Source organism: Macaca mulatta, chromosome 17 (genome assembly GCF_049350105.2).
Source record: "Macaca mulatta isolate MMU2019108-1 chromosome 17, T2T-MMU8v2.0, whole genome shotgun sequence".
NCBI lineage: Eukaryota > Metazoa > Chordata > Mammalia > Primates > Cercopithecidae > Macaca > Macaca mulatta.
Genome location: NC_133422.1, coordinates 39474495 through 39494948, shown reverse-complemented (window position 1 = coordinate 39494948; position 20454 = coordinate 39474495). Strand labels below are relative to the sequence as shown.

General features: G+C 35.4%; 1 protein-coding gene and 1 long non-coding RNA gene across 2 annotated transcripts in view; one reads left to right on the top strand and one right to left on the bottom strand.

Moving 5' to 3' along the window:
- The window catches only part of LOC106994287 (uncharacterized), a 31548-nt gene extending 26329 nt beyond the window's left edge, over positions 1–5219 (bottom strand). The window contains exon 1 of the long non-coding RNA XR_001440831.3: positions 5079–5219. This is a non-coding gene — a long non-coding RNA (uncharacterized LOC106994287). The remainder of the gene's footprint in view (positions 1–5078) is intronic.
- DIAPH3 (diaphanous related formin 3) overlaps positions 1–20454 on the top strand; it is a 491959-nt gene that overhangs the window by 145831 nt on the left and 325674 nt on the right. The window contains exons 6-9 of the mRNA XM_077973974.1: positions 1818–1892; positions 1980–2049; positions 7252–7388; positions 9251–9356. Of these exons, the coding sequence (XP_077830100.1) occupies positions 1818–1892; positions 1980–2049; positions 7252–7388; positions 9251–9356 (388 nt within the window). The remainder of the gene's footprint in view (positions 1–1817; positions 1893–1979; positions 2050–7251; positions 7389–9250; positions 9357–20454) is intronic.

The window sequence follows — 20454 nt, the reverse complement described above, 5'->3', positions numbered from 1 at the left end:
GATGCTGTGTTGTTTTCATGAATCATGAAAACAAGATTCAAAATGCCTGTAGGTAATCTGTCTGTCGCTAATAGTAAAGAGTAAACCCTTCACTTTTGAAGTAGCATCCTGGTTTGAAAACAGCAACCTCTGTTTAACATTTTTCCTTACGTTAACTATAATAGCAATCTTCAGTCTTTCACAAGAGAGTATCTTTCCTGTTTAAGTGCATTTTAAAAATTAGTTATATCATGGCTTTCACTGGCAAGATATGAGTAAAATATTGTCTGACAAGAGATTGCCAATCTATATGGCAAATTTCTTTTTCTTTTTTGTAAAATCAGAAATCCTCAACATTGATAGGTGTCAAGTTGTGTTTACAGAAATGTGCAAATGAAGAAGCTGGATTTTAAATAATATTTGTATTTTTTATATAAATATATTGCATTTGGTTTTTATTCTCTTGTTTTCACTAGAAATGTTATATTGTATCTTAAGGAAAATATGATATTTTGGTATTTTTTGATGTATGACTTAAGCTTGTTTTTATTCTTTATAATGTTCTGTTTTTCATTCCTTGAAATTTTTTTTGAGATGGAGTTTTGCTCTTGTTGCCCAGGCTGGAGTACAATGGCGTGATCTTGGCTCACTGCAACCTCTGCCTCCTGGGTTCAAGCGATTTTCCTGCCTTAGCCTCTCCAAGTAGCTGGGATTATAGGCATGCACCACCACGCCTGGCTAATTTCGTATTTTTAGTAGAGATAGGGTTTCACCATGTTGGTCAGGCTGGTCTTGAACTCCTGATCTCAGGTGATCTACCTACCTCTGCCTCCCAAAGTGCTGGGATTACAGGCAGGAGCCACTGTGCCTGGCTGAAATTTTGTTTTTAACGTCTTATTGTTCAAACACTACATATATTCATACATAAAATCACATGTATAAGCACATGCATCCAAATAAATATACACACGTGTATCTTTTCTTTCCTTCATTCTTTTGGCAACAGATTATTATCATTGTATTATTTATTGGCCTAGGTTTACTAATCTCCACTGAAAAAAGGTATTCATCTCTACTAAGGTAGTTTTCCTGTAATCCAGGCAAGCTGTTGTTTAGTGACAGTAATGTTCTAGTTATGTAAAGTCTTGTGATTGGGTTAGTGGGTTTATGGGACAGATTTCGTTTGCTGAAGATGGAGATACTCATTTAAAAACCAGCAATGCATTTTTTTTTTAATCGACTGAACTTTGAAACTTAGGAAATTCTTAACATTTATAGGAATGTAGTTCAGTGGTTTGGGAAATTCTGCTAAAGCATCTGCTTTTTTTGATTAATTTTTGCCAGTAATCTTTTTCTTTATGTTGATCTACATCTTTCCTCCATAGATCTTTACTCACTTGTACAATTTGTCTTCTTTGGCATAGCCCCAAATAGGCAGTAATTAGTGGTGTGCTGGTAAATATTTAGAGCCAGCTCTGGGTGCATGGGCAGGGATGGCTCTGATTGGTTTGCCAGTTTCTTTGGTATGAATACTTTCACTGTGGCTGATTTCAAGCTACCCATGTGATGTCCCTAAACATGAAGCATGTAAAAGATGTGCACAGTCTGCTCTTACAGACTTGTGTAAGCAGAGTTTAGCACACTATTGGCATATCCCATCTTTGCTTCTTTCGCAACCAAGATTATGAGTCATGAATAATTTTTATGTGTGGTGTTATTCTTATGTTTTAGTTACAATTAGGAATATAGCAAATATAAAATACTTGTAGGTATATAACATTATGATAACACAAGCTGCATTACTGACAATGTGTGACTATCTTTTTTCTGTTTTTCAGTTGGGTGGAAAACTTTGGACATGAGGGGCTTGGATTATTACTAGACATTTTGGAAAAATTGATTAGTGGAAAAATGTAAGTATTGCTAATAATTATTTTCAAGTAAGCATCATTCATGTGTCCAATTATAATTCCAACACTGCTATTTTTATGTCAATACAGCCAAGAAAAAGTTGTAAAGAAAAATCAACATAAAGTCATACAGTGTCTAAAAGCCCTGATGAATACGCAGGTATGTACATAGGTAATTAGTATTTGTCCATGACCAGTTTTGTAATATATGATTTTCAGTTGCAGTAAAGTGATGATATATCCTTCTGATGTGTTTTTCAGTCATGATGGAAAAATATTGAATTTTCTTGAATTCTAGTTTCAACTGTCTTGCAATAGGAGAAACTTGATAATGAAGTTTCTTCTGATGCTGAACTCCTCATGTGTAGGTTAATTCTCTCTCCCCACCCTTTCCTCCCCCTCAACCCTGCCCACCCCAATCCCATCTTCTTTCTTTTTTTCTCTCCCTCCACCACCTTTTCTCCACTTTTTTGGCCTCCTCTTCCTCTTTTCTTCCTTCCTTAATTTCCTCTGTCTCTTAACTCTCAAAAGTATGGCATGAGTCAGCTTTAAGATCATGATTATTAAATGTGAGCTGCAATAATACTTATTACCAAAGGTTCAAGTTGGGAAGATTTCTTATATTCTAGGAATTTAAAATCTACAATGAAATTAATGTAAACAGATACAAGCAGGTCTCAGAAATGGAGCAATGATGTAATATTGAGAACAAATGTAATATGGAGGAATTTGCATAAAGAATTTACATTAGAAGGGAGAAACCTGCTTGTGGCTCTCACCTATAATCTTACCACTTTGGGATATCGAGGCAGGAGGGATTGCTTGAGGCTAGGAGTTTGAGACCAGCCTGGGCAACATAGTGAGACGCCGTCTCTACAAAAAATAAAACAAATAGCTGGGCATGGTGGCATGTGCCTGTAGTCCCAGCTACTCAGGAGGCTGAGGTGAAAGGGTGGCTTGAGCCCAGGAGTTTGAGGTTATAGTGAACTGTGATTGAATCCCTGCACTCCAGCCTGGGAGACAGAGTAAATCCCTGTCTCTAAAACAAAACAAAACAAAGCAAAACAAAACAAAACAAAAAAACTGAAGAAAAGAGGAATTCTTAAGCTCTTTACTGAAGTTAGATTTTAGATTTATCTAGCAATGTTTCTTTTTTGCTTTTATACTGTTAACTGCAGAAATTAGCATTATCTTATGCCGTTTCTTTAAGCTCCAGCATCTAAACACATCTACCTCATGATGTGTGAAGTAATGATAGGTGTTTAAGTTGCTGTTAGACAGCATGGGAGGAAATTTTACCTGTGGTGGTATGATTATTTTTGTTTTATATCAAAACCATCTGTATATTTCTGATTACTTTTAATTTATAATATTTTACCTTATTCTCATTTAAAAATAAACTTTTATAGGGCTACACACTTAAGTACTAGTACACAAATTATTAAGATTTATTTTGTATTTCTTTTACTAAATGTATTAGCAAATATTTATTTTCTAATTATTTTTGTCTTATTAAACAATGTATTTTTAAGCATTTTCTGGAGGTAAGCTTTCTATTTTTAATTAATGAAATGTTTTTTCTTCCTTTCCTACTCTAATCAGATATTATTTTCAAAGAAAATATATGATGGAGGAATCACAACTCCTTTTATGCTGAATTCATGGTTCTTTGAAAATCAGATATTAGATATATAAGATAGCTTTTTACGTATCTGTTTTAAGAGTAAATGAATGAAATAATCAAATTGCTGATAGGGAAAAGTCTTTTCCCACTAAGTACATAGAACTGGTTTAGGAAGCCCTTTCTAGAGTGAGAATATAGCAATTGGAAATTTTGTTAGTGATGGAAAGGCCGAAAGTAGAAAAAATCTAGGAACTTTTTTTAAACCAAAGGGGCATTTGGATCATAATTTGAATTTAGAAGAAAATCATGGTTAAAGTAAGGTGGTAGATAGAAGATAATATTCTTTCTTTGTTTCAGAATGAATCTGAGGAAGATTGAACTTTATTTTCTAATTAATATACTATTATCCTCTTAAGAGATTTTTGTTGCTTGTAGTTTGTATACGTGGACCTATAAAATATTGCCATTTTATTTGGTGCTTTTATCTGTGTTATTAAGAATAAAAAGTTAAGTTATTGGTACTTAGTATTATAGTGTCTGAACTCTAAACCTAGCAATATGTGAAATTTTTGGTAAAGTTTTTTTTCCCTTCAAGATTGGTTAATGGTTTTCTTAATCTTTATTTGATCACATCTGTAAGTACAAAATTTGTTAAACCTCACTTATACAGTATTTGTTAGCATTCATTGAATGATGAAAATTTAAGTTTTAAGAGGAAAAAAATGTGCCTTATTTGGTACTAGTAATTAATTATACAATTAATGAGCAAATTTGATAACATTACATGAAAGTGAATTTCTTATAACATCAAATTGGACTAAGAGTATTTTTTAAATAGAAGAGAATTTTAATTGCCTAGGGGAAAGAAAATAAAATATAATACGGATGAAAAGTTAGTATATTCAAATTGAAAGGTGATTAGAACAGAGGCTTCAGTTTGGTCAGTTAACTTTGTGTGTGTTGCTTTGAAGAGTGCACCCAAAGTGAGGGTGCTTTGCTCATGAAGCCAGCAACTTTACCCACATTATTTCTGCTACTGGGATCAGCTCACTGTGGGTGGCTGCTCAGCACCAGTAGTCATGCTGTGTGGGTCCAGATGTTGGGCATCCTACATGAGGATTTAGGGCATTAACATTCTTCTACCTAAAACATCATCTTCAGTGCCTGAAATTCCATCTGTTAGCTAATAATAGGCCTCATGTGGAATGCAAGTGGAACCTGGCATTGATCCTCAGTTTAGAACAGGCCAGTTATCATATTGTCCGGAGTGTGTCCTTGACATTCAGGAAAGATACATCCTTAGACCTTTCAAAATTTGTCATGCCTCTCTAACCTAAAACGGGCCTCATTAAATATACTTTAATCCTAGCAATGGTAAGTTGACAACTTCTCACACAGAGTCAACAGTTTTTGTTTTGTTTTACTGTGTTTTTTAAATAATTGAGAGTAATTTTATACAAGTAGCAATTCTGTATTTAGGTATACTGAGTAGTAGTAATTGGCCTCATTCCAGTCTTAAAATGAGTGTGACACATTTTTGCATTACCCAAATCAGAGAATGTTACCTGGTGTGGACTTTTGGGGTCACAGGATGATGGTTAAAACTGTGAAATCAGAGTATGCTCCTATTTCATCTTTCATACATGATGGTTTAGGGACAGAGGGCTTGACAGGGAAGGTAGGTAGTATCACTTGGAGGAAGTCAGCATGAGTCACCTTGGGTGGCTGGAGGAGTCACAGGATTCTGATTCTAGAAGGGCAGGTGTTAGCCAGGTAGATGGGAAAGGAAAAGGGAATACTAGAGGCAAGCTTTACTCAATTCCCAGGTTTATTAGGACAGAGCCAGCTCTTCTGTACTTGGTAATCATTGACTGACTTTCTGAATTGAATCTAAGTGGTACTTTATAAACCTGACAATTCCCTGGAATGATTATCAAGGCATATTGTAGTTTCTGGTCCTATGCCTGCCTTTTCATTCTTTTTCCAGATAGGTAATAGCCCAGGCTATCATAAAAGTAAGTATTTCCTGACTGTTTAGCTGTCTTGTTGTAAACTTTTCCCTATTACTAACAAGACAGAGTAATCTCTCCAAAATTCATATTCTGGGGCCCTTGGCCTTTCCTTGCACTTTCCCCATTGTTCCTGTGTTTCTTAGATAGTGGTTTAAAGTAAATGCAATATTTCAGTCCAATACAAATGGCCATATACAAGATAGGAAAGTTATAAATAGGATTTTATAACAATCAAAGTACTTGGGTCTAAGCTGGTTATAGATTCAACTTTGATGCTTACATGTAGTGCTGATCTTGAGTTTAGTTCATAGGCCTGTAATTGAGAATAAGGTCCTTTTTTAGTGTTTGGTAGCAACTCTGATTAGTCAATTTCTCATGCTTTAGTAGGATCCTCTGAGATGCATGCTAGGTAAATAGTACTGTTTTATTGTTTCTATTCATCCTCTGTATTTTGACAGTTATCTTTCATAGATATGTCATTAACATAATTTCTTATCTTCTAATTAGATTTGACTTCCTGGCAGTAGTAAATAAACTTTATCTTAATCCCAATCGTCCCATTTATAGAATGAGTTTACAACCGCATTGTTTTCCTTATAATAAATACCTTTGTGATTAGAATACCTGTGCCCATTATGGCAGTTTCTACATGGTAATTGCCCAAATCATACTTCAGTTTTTGCTTATTCATGAACTAAATGCTAATATCTAGGCCTATATTTTGTAATATGGTAGCTACATGTGGCTTCTGAGCATTTGAAATGTGGCTAGTCTGAATTGAGATGTGCTACAGTGTAAAATACACACTGGATTTCAACTGTTTAGGAAGAAAAAGAAGTGAAATGTCATCAATAAATGTTTTATATTGGTTATATGTTGAAATGATAATATTTGGGATATATTGGATTAATTTTATTGAAAATAGTTTTGCTTGCTTGAAATTTCTAAATTACTCGTGTGATTTACTTTACATTTCTCTTGGACAGTGCTGATCTGTGTGTTTGCTTATGGTAATATATCTCTTACCAACCTTCCTTCCCAGGAAAAAAGATTTTCATGACCTCAGTGTCTGGTTCCGTATCTGGCTGTTTGTTTCATATGTTTCTGTTGGCTAATCCCATATTTCTTACTGTTTCCCTCTTTCTCCATTTGGCTAATTAACCTGTCTTAATAATTATCAGCTGTATTGTTGTAAAATCACCTTGAGTTATCTTTATTTGGTTTAGTTTTGTGGTTCTTGACATAAAGTGAATACCCTTATGAACTTTTGTTTTTTTTTTTTGAGACGGAGTTTTGCTCTTGTTGCCCAGGCTGGAGTGCAATGGCACGATCTTGGCTCACTGCAATCTCCGCCTCCCAGGTCTAAGCAATTCTCCTGCCTCAGCCTCCTCCCAAGTAGCTGGGATTACAGGCATGCGCCACCATGCCCGGCTAATTTTGTATTTTTAGTAGAGACAGGGTTTCTCCATGTTGCTCAGGCTAGTGTCGAACTCCTGACCTCAGGTGATCCTCCCACCTTTGCCTCCCAAAGTGCTGGGATTATAGGTGTGAACCATGGTGCCTGGCCATGAACTTTTTAGAGTGTTACACAGTCTATATTTTTTGGCTTTGGTAAGTGTAAAAATATATTATCCTATAATAATTTTTTAGTAATTACATTTCCTTCAGGGCATTATTTTTCTAATTAATTTCTAACATTTGACATCTTATTTTCAAAATATTGCAGTATGGCTTGGAAAGAATTATGAGTGAGGAGAGGAGTCTTTCCTTATTGGCCAAAGCCATGGATCCCAGACACCCCAATATGATGACGGATGTGGTTAAACTTCTCTCTGCGGTATGCATTGTAGGGGAGGAAAGCATGTAAGTGTTATCAACCTTTTTCTCTAATCGTATAATAATTTAATACAGATTGATTCATTTAATGTTTCATTATCTACTCTAGGCTAGAATTTACTAGAATTTAAATAAATGTTTAAATATTTAAGCAGCTAAGTTAGATTCTTATTGGCCGGAAATTTTTGAGTAATAATTATTTATCTTAATTGATTTGTTAGTTATGGACTAAAATACTTCTATGAAAAACTGATTTCTTTATCATATTTAAACTTTTTTTTTAACCGAAACCCTAAATTTAAAAACATTCTAAATGAAGGCTTTGAAAATATACAAACGGTTCTGTTTCTTATGTGATTTTTTTTTTCCCCAGATAGAATTATTTCAAACTGTAGGTCTTCTCTATCCCCTTGTAAAAGCAAACATATTATGATTTGGAAATCTATATGTAAGGCAGACTAGAAAATGATTTATGTAATTGTAGTTTACTGGTTGAGGGTACAAAGTCCTTGAGCATAAAGCACATACTAGTGCTGTAAAGAACTTAACCACATTTGTTAGAAGTGTAATTAAATACTGTTACATACATATTAAAGATAATTATAAAGATAAAGATTTTTAAAAATTAGGGTTCTAATTATAAGGAAGCATTTAAAAATTATTTAAAATGCCTTTTAAAAAAGATAAATATATAAAAACTAAACAGCCAAAAGAACTAACAGAAATATCCCACCCATGTAGGGGTTGGCAGAGCCCTGTAAGGGCAGCCTCCTGTGTTCATTTGAAAGTCAGCCTTGTGGAGGTCCTGCTGGAGTTGGAGGGATTGAGCAGGTTCAGCTTGATGGTTGGATAGTCAAAGACACCACTCGGCCTTGGCCTGGCAGTCTGCCTGCAAAGGGTGCCTACAGTGTTTATCTATAGAAGAGGTGTAGCCACACCTAGCAGCAGTCCCAAGCTTGCAAAGCCAGGCTTACAACTTCAGTACTTAAGACTGTATAAATGTTGGTGTACAAATCTAAGAGTGACTTTATGTGGACATATACTTTCTGAGCTTCCCTTCCCACTTTCTTCCTTTCCCCTTTCCCCCATCATTTTTTAATTCTCTCTTAACCTCCTCTTTTTCCCTTTTCTTCCTCCTCTTTCCTCTTGGACTCTTCCTTGCTTTTTTTTTCCTTCCCTATTCTGTTATCCTTCCCTTTCCTTGTTTCAGAATGGGTGTCAATATCCTGTAAATAACATTTACGACTGCATGCCCATGTCCATGAACTGTGAGCTTCTCCAGTGTGCTGGATGCTGTTAACTATTTAAAAGAAGAGGAAGTATAGTTTTTGCATAATTATTATATTTTATATTGAATATTTATAATACCATACTATTATATATTTTTGACTATCATACAACTTCGTTTACTTAAACTTTTGAGGCATAAGGGTGCAGTGGTTGAGAGCATTTATATGGTGCCCACCACATTAACTGTCTGATTTCAGATTCTTGCTCCACCATTTCACAGATGTGAAACCTTGGACAGAATGCTTAACCTTTTTCTGGCTTAGTCTCCTAACCTATAATATGGGTTAATTATAGTACCCACCCCAAACAGTTGTTATATACTTTAAAATGAGTTGATATTTGTAAAGTGGTTTAAATGGTGCCTGATGTTAGTAAGCATTATATAAATGCTTGATAAACATCTTCACAGGGTTATTGTCAGGGATAACTGATTAAAATGTAATATGCTTAGAACTGTGCTTGATACATGGTATGTACTCGGTAAACTGCTTGTAAAATATATTGGCTGCTTAGGATATTGACTTTAGTAGGATAAAGCAATTGTATTATGGCATTTGTGTTTGCTACTTGCAATTTAATTGACTCAAATTTTCTAATAGCCTTGAAGAAGTTTTAGAAGCTTTAACTTCAGCTGGTGAAGAAAAAAAAATTGACAGATTTTTTTGTATTGTGGAAGGCCTCCGGCACAATTCAGTTCAACTGCAAGTAAGTTTTGTGTATATATAAAATCTATTTTTAAATGACATATATTTCTTTTAATTGTTTTGTGATTGGTTTATATGAAAACGTTGATATGAAGCTCTGCATGCCTTTTAATATTCTTTTATAGCATTATTTATTTATTTATTTTGAGGCGGAGTCTTGCATTGTCTCCCAGGCTGGAGTGGTGGCGCGTTCTCAGCTCACTGCAAGCTCTGCCTCCCAGGTTCATACCATTCTCCTGCCTCAGCCTCCCAAGTAGCTGGGACTACAGGCGCCCGCCACCATGCCCGCCTAATTTTTTTGCATTTTTAGTAGAGACGGGGTTTCACTGTATTAGCCAAGATGGTCTCAATCTCCCCTGACCTCATGATCTGCCCACCTCGGCCTCCCAAAGTGCTGAGATTACAGGCATGAGCCACTGCATCTGGCCTAGCATTATTTTTAACACATAGAATTCCTATTTGTACTATGTCTTAATTTATCTTACAGATACATCTTGGCACACAACAATGTAACCATTTCCTAGGTTGCTTTTCCTGTAGTAGAATTACTAGATTACCTTGTATAAGATATAATCATATGAACTGTTTATTCTATGTTAGTCTCATAAATTACTTTAACTTTTGAGATGTTTTGCCAATTAGGTAAATTAGGTCTTTTCATTGTTTTAATGTTAATAACTGAAAAGTTGAGCTTACATGAATAATAAGGAAACCCAAGGTTATAGATGTTTCCAAAAATACTGCTAAAAAGACACATTTAGACTTAAACATTTTAATATTCAAGCTGAATAACTAATATTTCATTTAATTTCTCTTTCTTTTCTTAAAAAAGGAAAAGAGGCTTTTATTGGTATAATTGTTCAAGAGTGATTGTCTTAAAAAATATTAATACCTGATTCTCACCTCCATACTTTTAAAACTTAATTGGCATGGTGTGACCTGGACATTGGGAAATTTAAAATGATCCTCAGATGATCCTAATGTGCAGCAAAGTTTCGAAGCCAGTGTGTTAATAGATACGAAGTAAATCTGTTTCACACTTAATAAAAGTAAAAATTATGCATTTTTTTTTTAAGGTTCTGGGCAGTTTGGCCATTTTATATTTTCTTGATATGATAGGAATAGAAAAGCGAAATCTGAAATAAAAAAAAAATAAAGTTAAAAATTAAAAGTAAACAAATGGTGTTTGAAAAATAATAGGCTGGGTGCGGTGGCTCATGCCTGTAATCCTAGCACTTTGGGAGGCTGAGGCAGGCGGATCACCTGAGGTCAGGAATTCAAGACCAGCCTACTAAAATACAAAAAATTAGCCGGGCATGATGGCGGGTACCTGTCCCAGCTACTCAGGAGGCTGAGACGGGAAAATTGCTTGAACCCCGAAGACAGTGGTTGCAGTGAGCCAAGATCATGCCACTGCATTCCAGCCTGGGTGGCTGAGCGAGACTCCGACTCAAGAAAAAACAAAATGAGAATATGATAGGAGCTGTGAAACTAATAATTTAGTATGGACATTTCAGATGACAGTGTTAGCGAATAGCTAGTGAGGAAACCTATGTTGTGATTTGTTTCTCTTGGAATAGGCAGAATTGAAGACCTGAGTAGAGGGTCTCTATGGCATGGGTCCAGTAGGAACCTTTGGAAGAGAACCCCTTTTCATGCATTCTGGGCTTGTTAGATGACATTGGCGTGGAGGTCTGGGATGTGTTCCCCATCACTGACATAGACCTTGCCCATTTAGTTGCTGGAGGGACTAGAGTCTTTTAATTCATTTACTACTAGCCTCATTTCCCTTCTCCTCCTCCTCTCTTTTCTCTTTGCTTTCTTCCGTCTCTTCTCTCCCATCTTGTCTCTGAGCTCCCCCTTCCCTTCTCTCCTTTTCCTTCCTATTGCTTTTCTTTTTCCTTTCTATTTTTGTGTCTTTCCTTGTCTGGTTGGTCTGTTGTAATCTGGTGCTTTTAACAAGTTTCTCTGTCATCTGATCCCAGGCTTTTTATTCATCTGAAGATTAATGAAGAGTAACCCTAAAGAAAAGTTTGTAGAGGAAAGTTGAACAATTACTTTATCTGATTTTTTTGCAACTATCTATGGGTCTATAATTATTTGAGAATAAAAGGTTTATAAAAATGTTGGTAAAACTGGGGTCCCATCCTTTTGTTTACAACAGTATTACATTACATGAGGTTTTAAACTGTGAGGGAATAATGGAGCCATTATTGTCCTGGTAAATGACATGATCTCCTCATTTATTGGAAAGTTTTGACTATTTCAGTCTAATTCTTGGTTATTTGGAATATTTGTTTTGGCTGTCAGACATAAAGGTAAATCTGTCTGACCTTTATTTTAATTAACTACAAATTAAATTGATGAGTATGAACTTGAAGGCAAACCATGTTGATTTAAAAAAATTTAGGGAGTAAATTAAGTAATTTCTTTTATGGGTAGTTGTTCTAATTGTATTGAAGGTGCTCTTCTGTGGAAAAATAACATTTCTATAGTCATGATAAATTTATGTTTAGCTAGTAAATATCTAGAAAGAGAACTATCGGTTAAAAGTTTGGAATTTTATAGGTTACTATTCTATAGAAAATATTAAGACTTAAATAAATATTGAGAATTCTGTTTATATAAAGTTTTGATACAGGTTTAATTTCTTTTATTAACAACTCTAGTCAGACTAAATTAACGTATCATAACATTTACCCATTTAAAATGTGTGATTCAGGTCAGGTGCGGTGGCTAATGCCTGTAATCCCAGCATTTTGGGAGCCCAAGGTGGGCAGATCATGAGGTCAGGAGATTCAGACCATCCTGGCTAACATGGTGAAACCCCATCTCTACTAAAAATACAAAAAAATTAGCCACGTGTGGTGGCAGGCGCCTGTAGTCCCACCTACTCGGGAGGCTGAGGCAGGAGAATGGTGTGAACCTGGGAGGTGGAGTTTGCAGTGAGCTGAGATTGCACCACTGCACTCTAGCCTAGGCAACAGAGCGAGACTGTCTGTCTCAAAAAAAAACCAAAAAACAAAAAGTGTGATTCAGTTTTTTTTGTATATTAACAGATTTGTGGAATCTTTACCATAATCAATTTTAGAAGATTTTCATTGCCACACCAAAACAAAGTCCTCATCCCTTAGCTATAACTCCACAATCCTTTATTCTCTGTAGCCTGAGACAACTATTGATGTACTTTCTGTCTTTATAGAGTTGCATATTCCAGACATTTCACGTAAATGTAATCATGCATTATGTGGATCTTTGTGATTGGCTTCTTTTATTTATTAATTGCAAAATATTTTTGAGGTTCATTCATGTTGGAGTAGTGCATTTTAAAAAATTGCCACATATTCTTCATATGGGTGTAACACATTTTATCAGCTGTCAGTTGACAGACATTCGGGTTGTTTCTGCTCTTCAGCTGTTATGAAAAATGTTGCTGTGAACGTTTGTAGAGCTGATTTCTTTTTAAACTGCTGCTTATTTGCCATATTTAGTGTTGAGTGAATACAGCCAGGCAGGAGGAGAGCTTAGAGCCATGTTTTCCTTCCACAATTATGGAAGTCACGGGTATAATATAGTTTCTTTCTAATTTTTAACTTTTGTGGGACATAGTAGGTGATGATTCAATTTTTAAAAAATTTTTGCCTATATATGTAGCTGATTATATTTGCTTTTAAGAAACTAATTGACTTAGTTGTAATTATATTTTCTGTTACAGTTAGTAGTAGTGTTAATTATTTGATATCCTATAAACAGTAAAATAAATTTCTTGGTGTAGTTCTCAGAGCTTAATTTTTAAGAAGTGAAAGGTTATTTTAGCATCATTCAAATTTATTTCTTTCTCATTTTTCTGATATGCTCAGGTTAAATTTCCATGCTCTTAATTGGGAATAGAAAATGGAAAGAATTGTTCTACATTCTTATTTTTTCTATTCAAATATTTTGTTGAAGGTTTTTACTCCTTGGTAAAGCTTTCTCATTGTTTTTAAGCCTAATGTGTGAAATAGGTAGCAGGTAACAGGCTTCAGAGTAAAAGGTACCATTTTCTAGAGTTCTAACTTAGGCCAAACAAACGAACAAAAAAAGTAACGTAGATTCTGTTTTCTGCATCTTGCAGATTATGCTCTTTCTATATTCTTTAAAATTATCAAAAAACATTGTAGTAATATCTAAAAATACTTGTTTCTCTCTGTCTTTCTGAATTTTCCACAAATAAAGTATATTTTCGAGGTGTCTGGCTATCAATTTTCCCATAAAACTATTTGTACCCATTTTATTCCATTTTAATAAATTACATTACTAAAATGTGCTAAACTAGATGACATTAGCAAATCACCAATTAAAAATAAAACTTTTTTATTGGTGAATAAAATAGGAACCAATTATTTGCTCTTAAATTGGAGAAAATGAGATAGCAAAATAAAAACATTCTTCATTGTTCTTTTACTGCAAAGTATATTTATGACAAAGTCTTTTTTTAAAGGAGAATAAGGAGAATTGTTACTTTTTTTGTTAGTCTGATCCTAATAATGATAATTTGTGATTATGATAGAATTGAGCAGACTTCCCCCATTTGATATTATATAGTAAGAAAATGATAAACTTTGTACCTAGAGTAACTTTATTCTCATTATTATTATAATTCTCATTATTATTATCAAAATATTATTATCAGGGGCTGCGTGTGGTGGCTCACGCCTATAATCTCAGCACTTTGGGAGTCCGAGGTGGGCAAATCATGAGGTCAGGAGATCGAGACCATCCTGGCTAACGTGGTGAAACCCTGTCTCTACTAAAAATACAAAAAAAAAAAAAAAAAAAAAATTAGCTGTGCGTGGTCGTGGGCACCTGTAGTCCCAGCTACTCAGGAGGCAGGAGAATGGCGTGAACCCAGGAGGCGGAGCTTGCAGTGAGCCAAAATTGCGCCACTGCACTCTAGCCTGGGTGACAGAGCAAAACTCTGTCTCAAAAACAAACAAGCAGAATATATATATATATATTATATATATATATATATATATATATATGGCTGCAAGCAACATAATCACTCTAGGTATTTTAAGCAGAAAATGGTATTACATAATTAAATACGCTGTGAAACAAATTGAACAGATTTCATCATAACCTGTATCAATCAATTACTTTACAAATTTTGTACCTACCTTACAAGATTTCTGGTAGGCCCAGGGAGTCATGTGAGTAGTACATAGCTAGAAGTAATACAGAAGAAATGCCGTACCATATCACAGCAATGCTCTGATGGAAATGCCACTCCCAACTCTCTGCTGTGGTCAGCACTTGTGATACCAGGGACAGACAGCCTTCTGCCACAGTTGCCCCAGGAGAACCAAACCCTTCATCACAGAGTCCAGTATTCATGTGTGTGGTTATCCCTCATGTTGGCCAGTTTTTCCTTAGTAGAAAAGGACTGGGATAATATTGGTTAACCAATCTCTAGTTTCTGCCACCCTTTAATTTTGTGTTACTTTTATTTCTATCCTCTTTTTCTTTTCCTTTCTGTGTCTTCTGTCTTCTTTTGTCAGAGTCATGCTTTCCTGGGTTATCAAGAGTATTTTTTAGATTTCAAAGAGTTTGTTGAAATCTTGCTGTTGGTCATAGGACTGATTGAATTGTGATATATTTTTTGAAGGGATTCAAAACATGGGAATCCTAGAGCTTTTGGGGTAGATATTTGGTTCTTCTTCAGTGTATATGTCCTCAAGCCTACAGTGATAGAATGCTGTAACTTCCTTTTCCTGTGGTTTCTCCCTGATCCAGTACCCATGGAGTTGCAGATGGGAGGGTCAGGAACATGAAGGGTCTTAGAGGATCTGCCACTTATAAACTGACATGTTAGTCTGCCACAGTTCTATTGGTGCTGTCAAAAGACATGAACTCCTAGGTTAAAAACAAAGCATTTTATTGCTCACAGCATTAGCAGCAGGCTGACTCGGCTTTGTGTCAGTTCCAAAGCCCATATTATGACACTCATAGTGTAATGTGAATACTGCCAGTTGCAGTGGGTTGTATTTTAGGAAAGAAACTTTGAGCATAGGGAATATTACTTTTATATTATGGGCAGCAATGACTGTGATTGATCTGAGTGATACAGGCTATGATGAAATCTGTTCAATTTGTTTCATAGCATACTTAATTAAGGATGCTGGTCAGTAGGACTGTGGGTAGCAGAAAGAGGCCTGTCTGGAGTATTGGCCTCAGTCCTGCCTTCCAGGTCCCAGATCTAGTCAGCTGAACAAATCCCATAATCTAATAAATCATCAGAGTCTACCTTAGAACATCAAGTGGCTTTTTTGTTTGTTTGTTTTACATCGTGTTTATTGTACTTTATATATCTTTCAATCAATACATACAGATCTATCTCCCTTTTAATTTTTATTATTTTTTAATTATATTTTAAGTTCTAGGGTACATGTGCACAATGTGCAGGTTTGTTACATATGTATACATGTGCCATGTTGGTTTGCTGCACCCATTAACCCGTCATTTACATCAGGTGTATCTCCTAATGCTATCCCTCGCCCCTGCCGCCACTCCATGACAGGCCCTGGTGTGTGATGTTCCTCATCCTGTGTCCAAGTGTTCTCATTGTTCAGTTCCCACCTTGAGAACACCTTGAGCGTGAGAACACGCAGTGTTTGGTTTTCTGTCCTCGCGATAGTTTGCTCAGAATGATGGTGTCTAGCTTCATCCACGTCCCTACAAAGGACATGAACTTTCTTTTTAAATTTTTTGATTTATCTTTCCACTTGGCCTGAGGTATTAATTCAGATACAGTATGACATGTTAGTGATTATGCAAACTTCCCCTTGTTCAGCAAAGAAGTCTAGGACAATTCTTTCATTCATAACAATCCTGGTCAGTGAGTTGAAGCTGACCTGATTGTCTCCCAGGGCTGATGTGGTGTCACTGATCACTTTAGCTAAAATCAGGCATAGATTTTTTACCACTTCCCACTGTAGGGATAACGGCCTGCAGAGTGCACATAGTAAGTCAATTTTTTTCTCCAGGAAGCTCCCCAGAGTAACTAAGGATAGATTCAGTTTGGAGAGATCTCCATAGTTGCCTAAGGGTTGCATGATATACTGGTGACATGTCTTTAAACACTTGAACATTTCTTATGATCATACCTGTAGGGTTCAAGTCATGGTGTTTTTGAAGAGAGAGGCGAGTTAATGCCTGTCTTTCACACAAGATAAGTAGTCTTGAAAGGTGTACGTGGTGCTCCTGGAAGGAAAGTGTTGTTTATAGTTGTTGGGTGACCAAAATGGGACCTTTATTGGTTGAGGGACAACAGAGTGGCAGAGCTTTCAACTTGGCTTCCAGCTGGCTGATAAATATTACAGTTCTTGGTTCAGGAAATAATTAAGTCTAAACATTTTTGGATGGACTGTATGAAGACAGTCAGTCCAACTTATCCTTTTTGTCAGTGCCATTCACCCACCCCACAGAATGACTGAGCTACAGTTATGGGACTTGGAATGGGGTAGATATCCAGAGAGAAGGGAAGATGTTTTGCATGGGAGATGCGGGAGCTTGATCTATTCTGATTGACCTCTTAGTAAAGTGTAGATAATGGTAATCAAATCATGGTCAGAACTTTCTGGTGGTGGATGAGAGGATGTGCTGTAGGAGAGGAACTTTGAACCTGCCTGCACTTTGCTGTAAAAGGAGACATTATCTTTATTATACTAGACATGAAGTGAGCCTCCTCTTTGCTCTGGAAAGAGATGCTATTTTGCAAGATTGTTTGGTATACACACACCCTTGAAGAACATCTAGATAAAAGACCATCAATGTCTTTACTTGCAATACAAGTGGAAATGAAATATGAGAGACCCAGGGAGAGTTGTCTTGCAACAGACAGAAGACCACAAACCTCCTAGTGTCATGTTGGCTACTTTTCCTTAAGCCCGGTGCTTCTAATGTTGTTCCTATACATTTGTTATATCTTGGATGTAGATTAAATGGAAGGAAACCCTCATTAATTCTGATTCTAGGGATACCTCAAGAATATTTTCCCTACATTAGTTACTGAATAAAGGGAATACATGATTTCCACAGTTTCTGAGTCCAGAGAGGAGAAATAATTATGTCAGAGAGCAAATAAAGGAAAAGATGGGGAAGCTTGTTTCTGGGTGAAAAAATTGTTTTGTTGTCTTTGATAGTTTGATGTGAATCTGTAGCATCTTTAGTTCTGAGCTTGCTCACTTAAAATATATACTTATATCCTTTTACTTAATTTCATTCAGGTTTCTAAATATGATTTTAGTATACTCTTTAGATATAATACCAATAGCTGGGTTTACATTGTCCTTCTGTGGATCTCTACTTTTTATGATTATCTAGTAAAGATAACCCAGATCTTGTCATTTCTTTACCCACCGTTGAAATACATAGCCATTGTTCACTTTAGGTCTTTTTTTTCCTATTGTAGAAAGATATATAACATAAAATTTACCGTTTTAACCATCTTTGAGAGTATAGTTAGTTCATTGACATTAAACACATTCATATTGTTGTGCAACCCTTATATCTTCAGGCTTCTTAAGCTATAGCGATAGCATTGATGCAGTACTGGACAGGGGTGGCTGGTGGTTGGTATGTCTTTCTAGGATTCCTGTGGTAGATATTTCTTTACCCTAGGATATATTTTTCAAGGAAGCAAAAGCAAGGGATATAACCCAGGCTATTGGTGTCTCTGGAAATATTGCTAGAGAAAAACTGTGTTCCAAATGTATTTCAGTGTCTGGCATGTACATTGCACATGGTCTTAAGACATATCTCATGATAACATATGAAAATACAGCAGGTGGTCATATATAAAGAAAAATAAGAAAAAGTAAAAGTGTTCTGTTAAATACCTAAAAAATAAGAAATTTGATTAAGCTTCAGGTATAATACTTATGAGTCTAACAATTTGAAAATGACAACCCTTTTTGAAACTTGCTTTGTGAAATGAGGCTATTAGTCTTGGTTCTCTGAGAAGCAAGAGGTTTGATGTTTAAGGGACTAGAGGAAATGCCTGTGAGGGATGCTGGAGGAGGAGCTGGGGGAGGCTGGGAGAGCTGTCAAACTCAATGCAGACCTGACCCTAGGTGAAGGAGAAAGGGAAGGAGTGGAGATTGGGTGAAAGTGTCTCAGGCTGCCCTGCAGTTCTAGGAGAGCTTGGCAAGCCTGTTGGGGAATCCTTGAGCCAAAGTCCCATGTGTCCCAGGAACAGGTCTATTTTAGTATACTTGCTACACTCAAGCCTTGGCTGGGAGCGGGGAACTGTGACTTCAACTCAAATACTGTGATAGGTTTCAGAAGGTAGCAGCTGGGGCTGTAGGCCATTTATGTTTCCTGCAGTCAAAGATTGAGAGTTGCCTTGTTATGGCTGCTGCAAAGATAGTTAAATTTTTCCTTAACTTAAAAAAAAAAATCTCTTCAATCTGTGGATTTCATTAAGTTTAATTAGAAGATAGATCTTTGAAAGTTTGATGGGATCTCATTTTTCCATGTCTGAAATAGTAGAAAAAGCAATATTTTAATAAATGAAAAAAGGATAACTTTTTATCATTATATAAATAGTTTCATTAAAGTTTTAAAAATAGTACCAAAAACCTTTCTTAATTGAGTGATAATCACTATATTTTGAAACTTGTCATTGGACAATAATCAGACATGACATTGAATACTCACATTAAAACAAATCAGAGGTTAAATGCCTTTCTGGATTTAGCCAAGTATATTTGCTTTGGTTGATTTTGTTCCCCCTACGACTTTAATCTTCAAAGTTTACCCAGGTTTTATTATGCCCAAGACCAAGTAAAAGTCTTCTTATAATGAATAGTTATATCTTGATTTACTGTTTTTTGTTTTAAGTATCTCTTCTGTCCCATCAAATCACTATTAATTAATTTTCTATTTTAAATAATTTTTTCTCACATTTAATGAAGGACTAAATGAAGAATACAGACTATTAGTAAAAGGCTAATTTTTAGGATCATTGTTGAGCTATCCCAGAAGGATGCAAAAGTTAAATTAATTCCTTTCTCTTCTGATTACTACTTTTATTGGGGTTTGCATGAATAGGATTGATATTTAAGTACCAGTCAATTAAAACATCAACTAGATTAAAATGGGTCAGTAAATAATAAGCCATTATGTTAGTAGACATTAAAGAAACAGATAATATTCTTATGTGAACTCATATTGTCATATGGAGCATACCCACGTATAAACTAATGGTTACCATTATCTTGAGTTTACTGGCAGTTTTCTGAATCTACATTATAAGTCTATATAATACATTTCTTCATTTATTCTACATTGGACAACTAGAAAGATAATTAATGTCTTGAATGTAACTAAAACGTTTCATATTTAACTGATCAATTACTTATTCAGTGACTGCTATGTACTGGGCTATACTAGGTATTGGAACTACAAAGTTAAAAGAAATACACCTCTGCCCTTAAGAAGCTTATACTCAATTTAAAGCCATCTAACATTTCATATGAAAACTGCAATAAATGCAGTTTTAGAAAAAGGCATGGGAGGACATAGAAGAAATTAATGATGTCTTGGGGGAGTTTCTGAATAAATATTTTAAGAATTCAAGTTGGTTCTTTTGTATTCCTGGTATAAATTATAGCTTATTGAGTCCTGCAGTTTATTTCTCTGAGTCTATATGGGGTACATGCAGTTACTTCAATGCATGTGTGTGAAATTTTAAAATCTTTGGAATTTCTCTATTTACACTGGAGGCAAAATATTTCTCCATAAGCATCATTTACCCATTTTAACTTGATAAATGTGAAATTTAATTGTGCAAAGAGAGAAATAATTTCTGCTATGGGGTAGGAAAGATGAATAGCAGTCTAAACTGTATCTTCCAGGCCCAGATAATAAGTTTTTGCGGACTCTGATGGAATTTTTATTTAAGTATTTTACTGGTTCTTGTTTTCAATCTGGATTTAGCTCCTGAAGCTGATATGTTGTTGCAGTGTAGAGCCGTCATTTAATTGTAAAAACATCTACTTATATCCAGGATGAACATGTTGACTCGGGTAAACTTTCTAAGAACTACCTACTTTTGC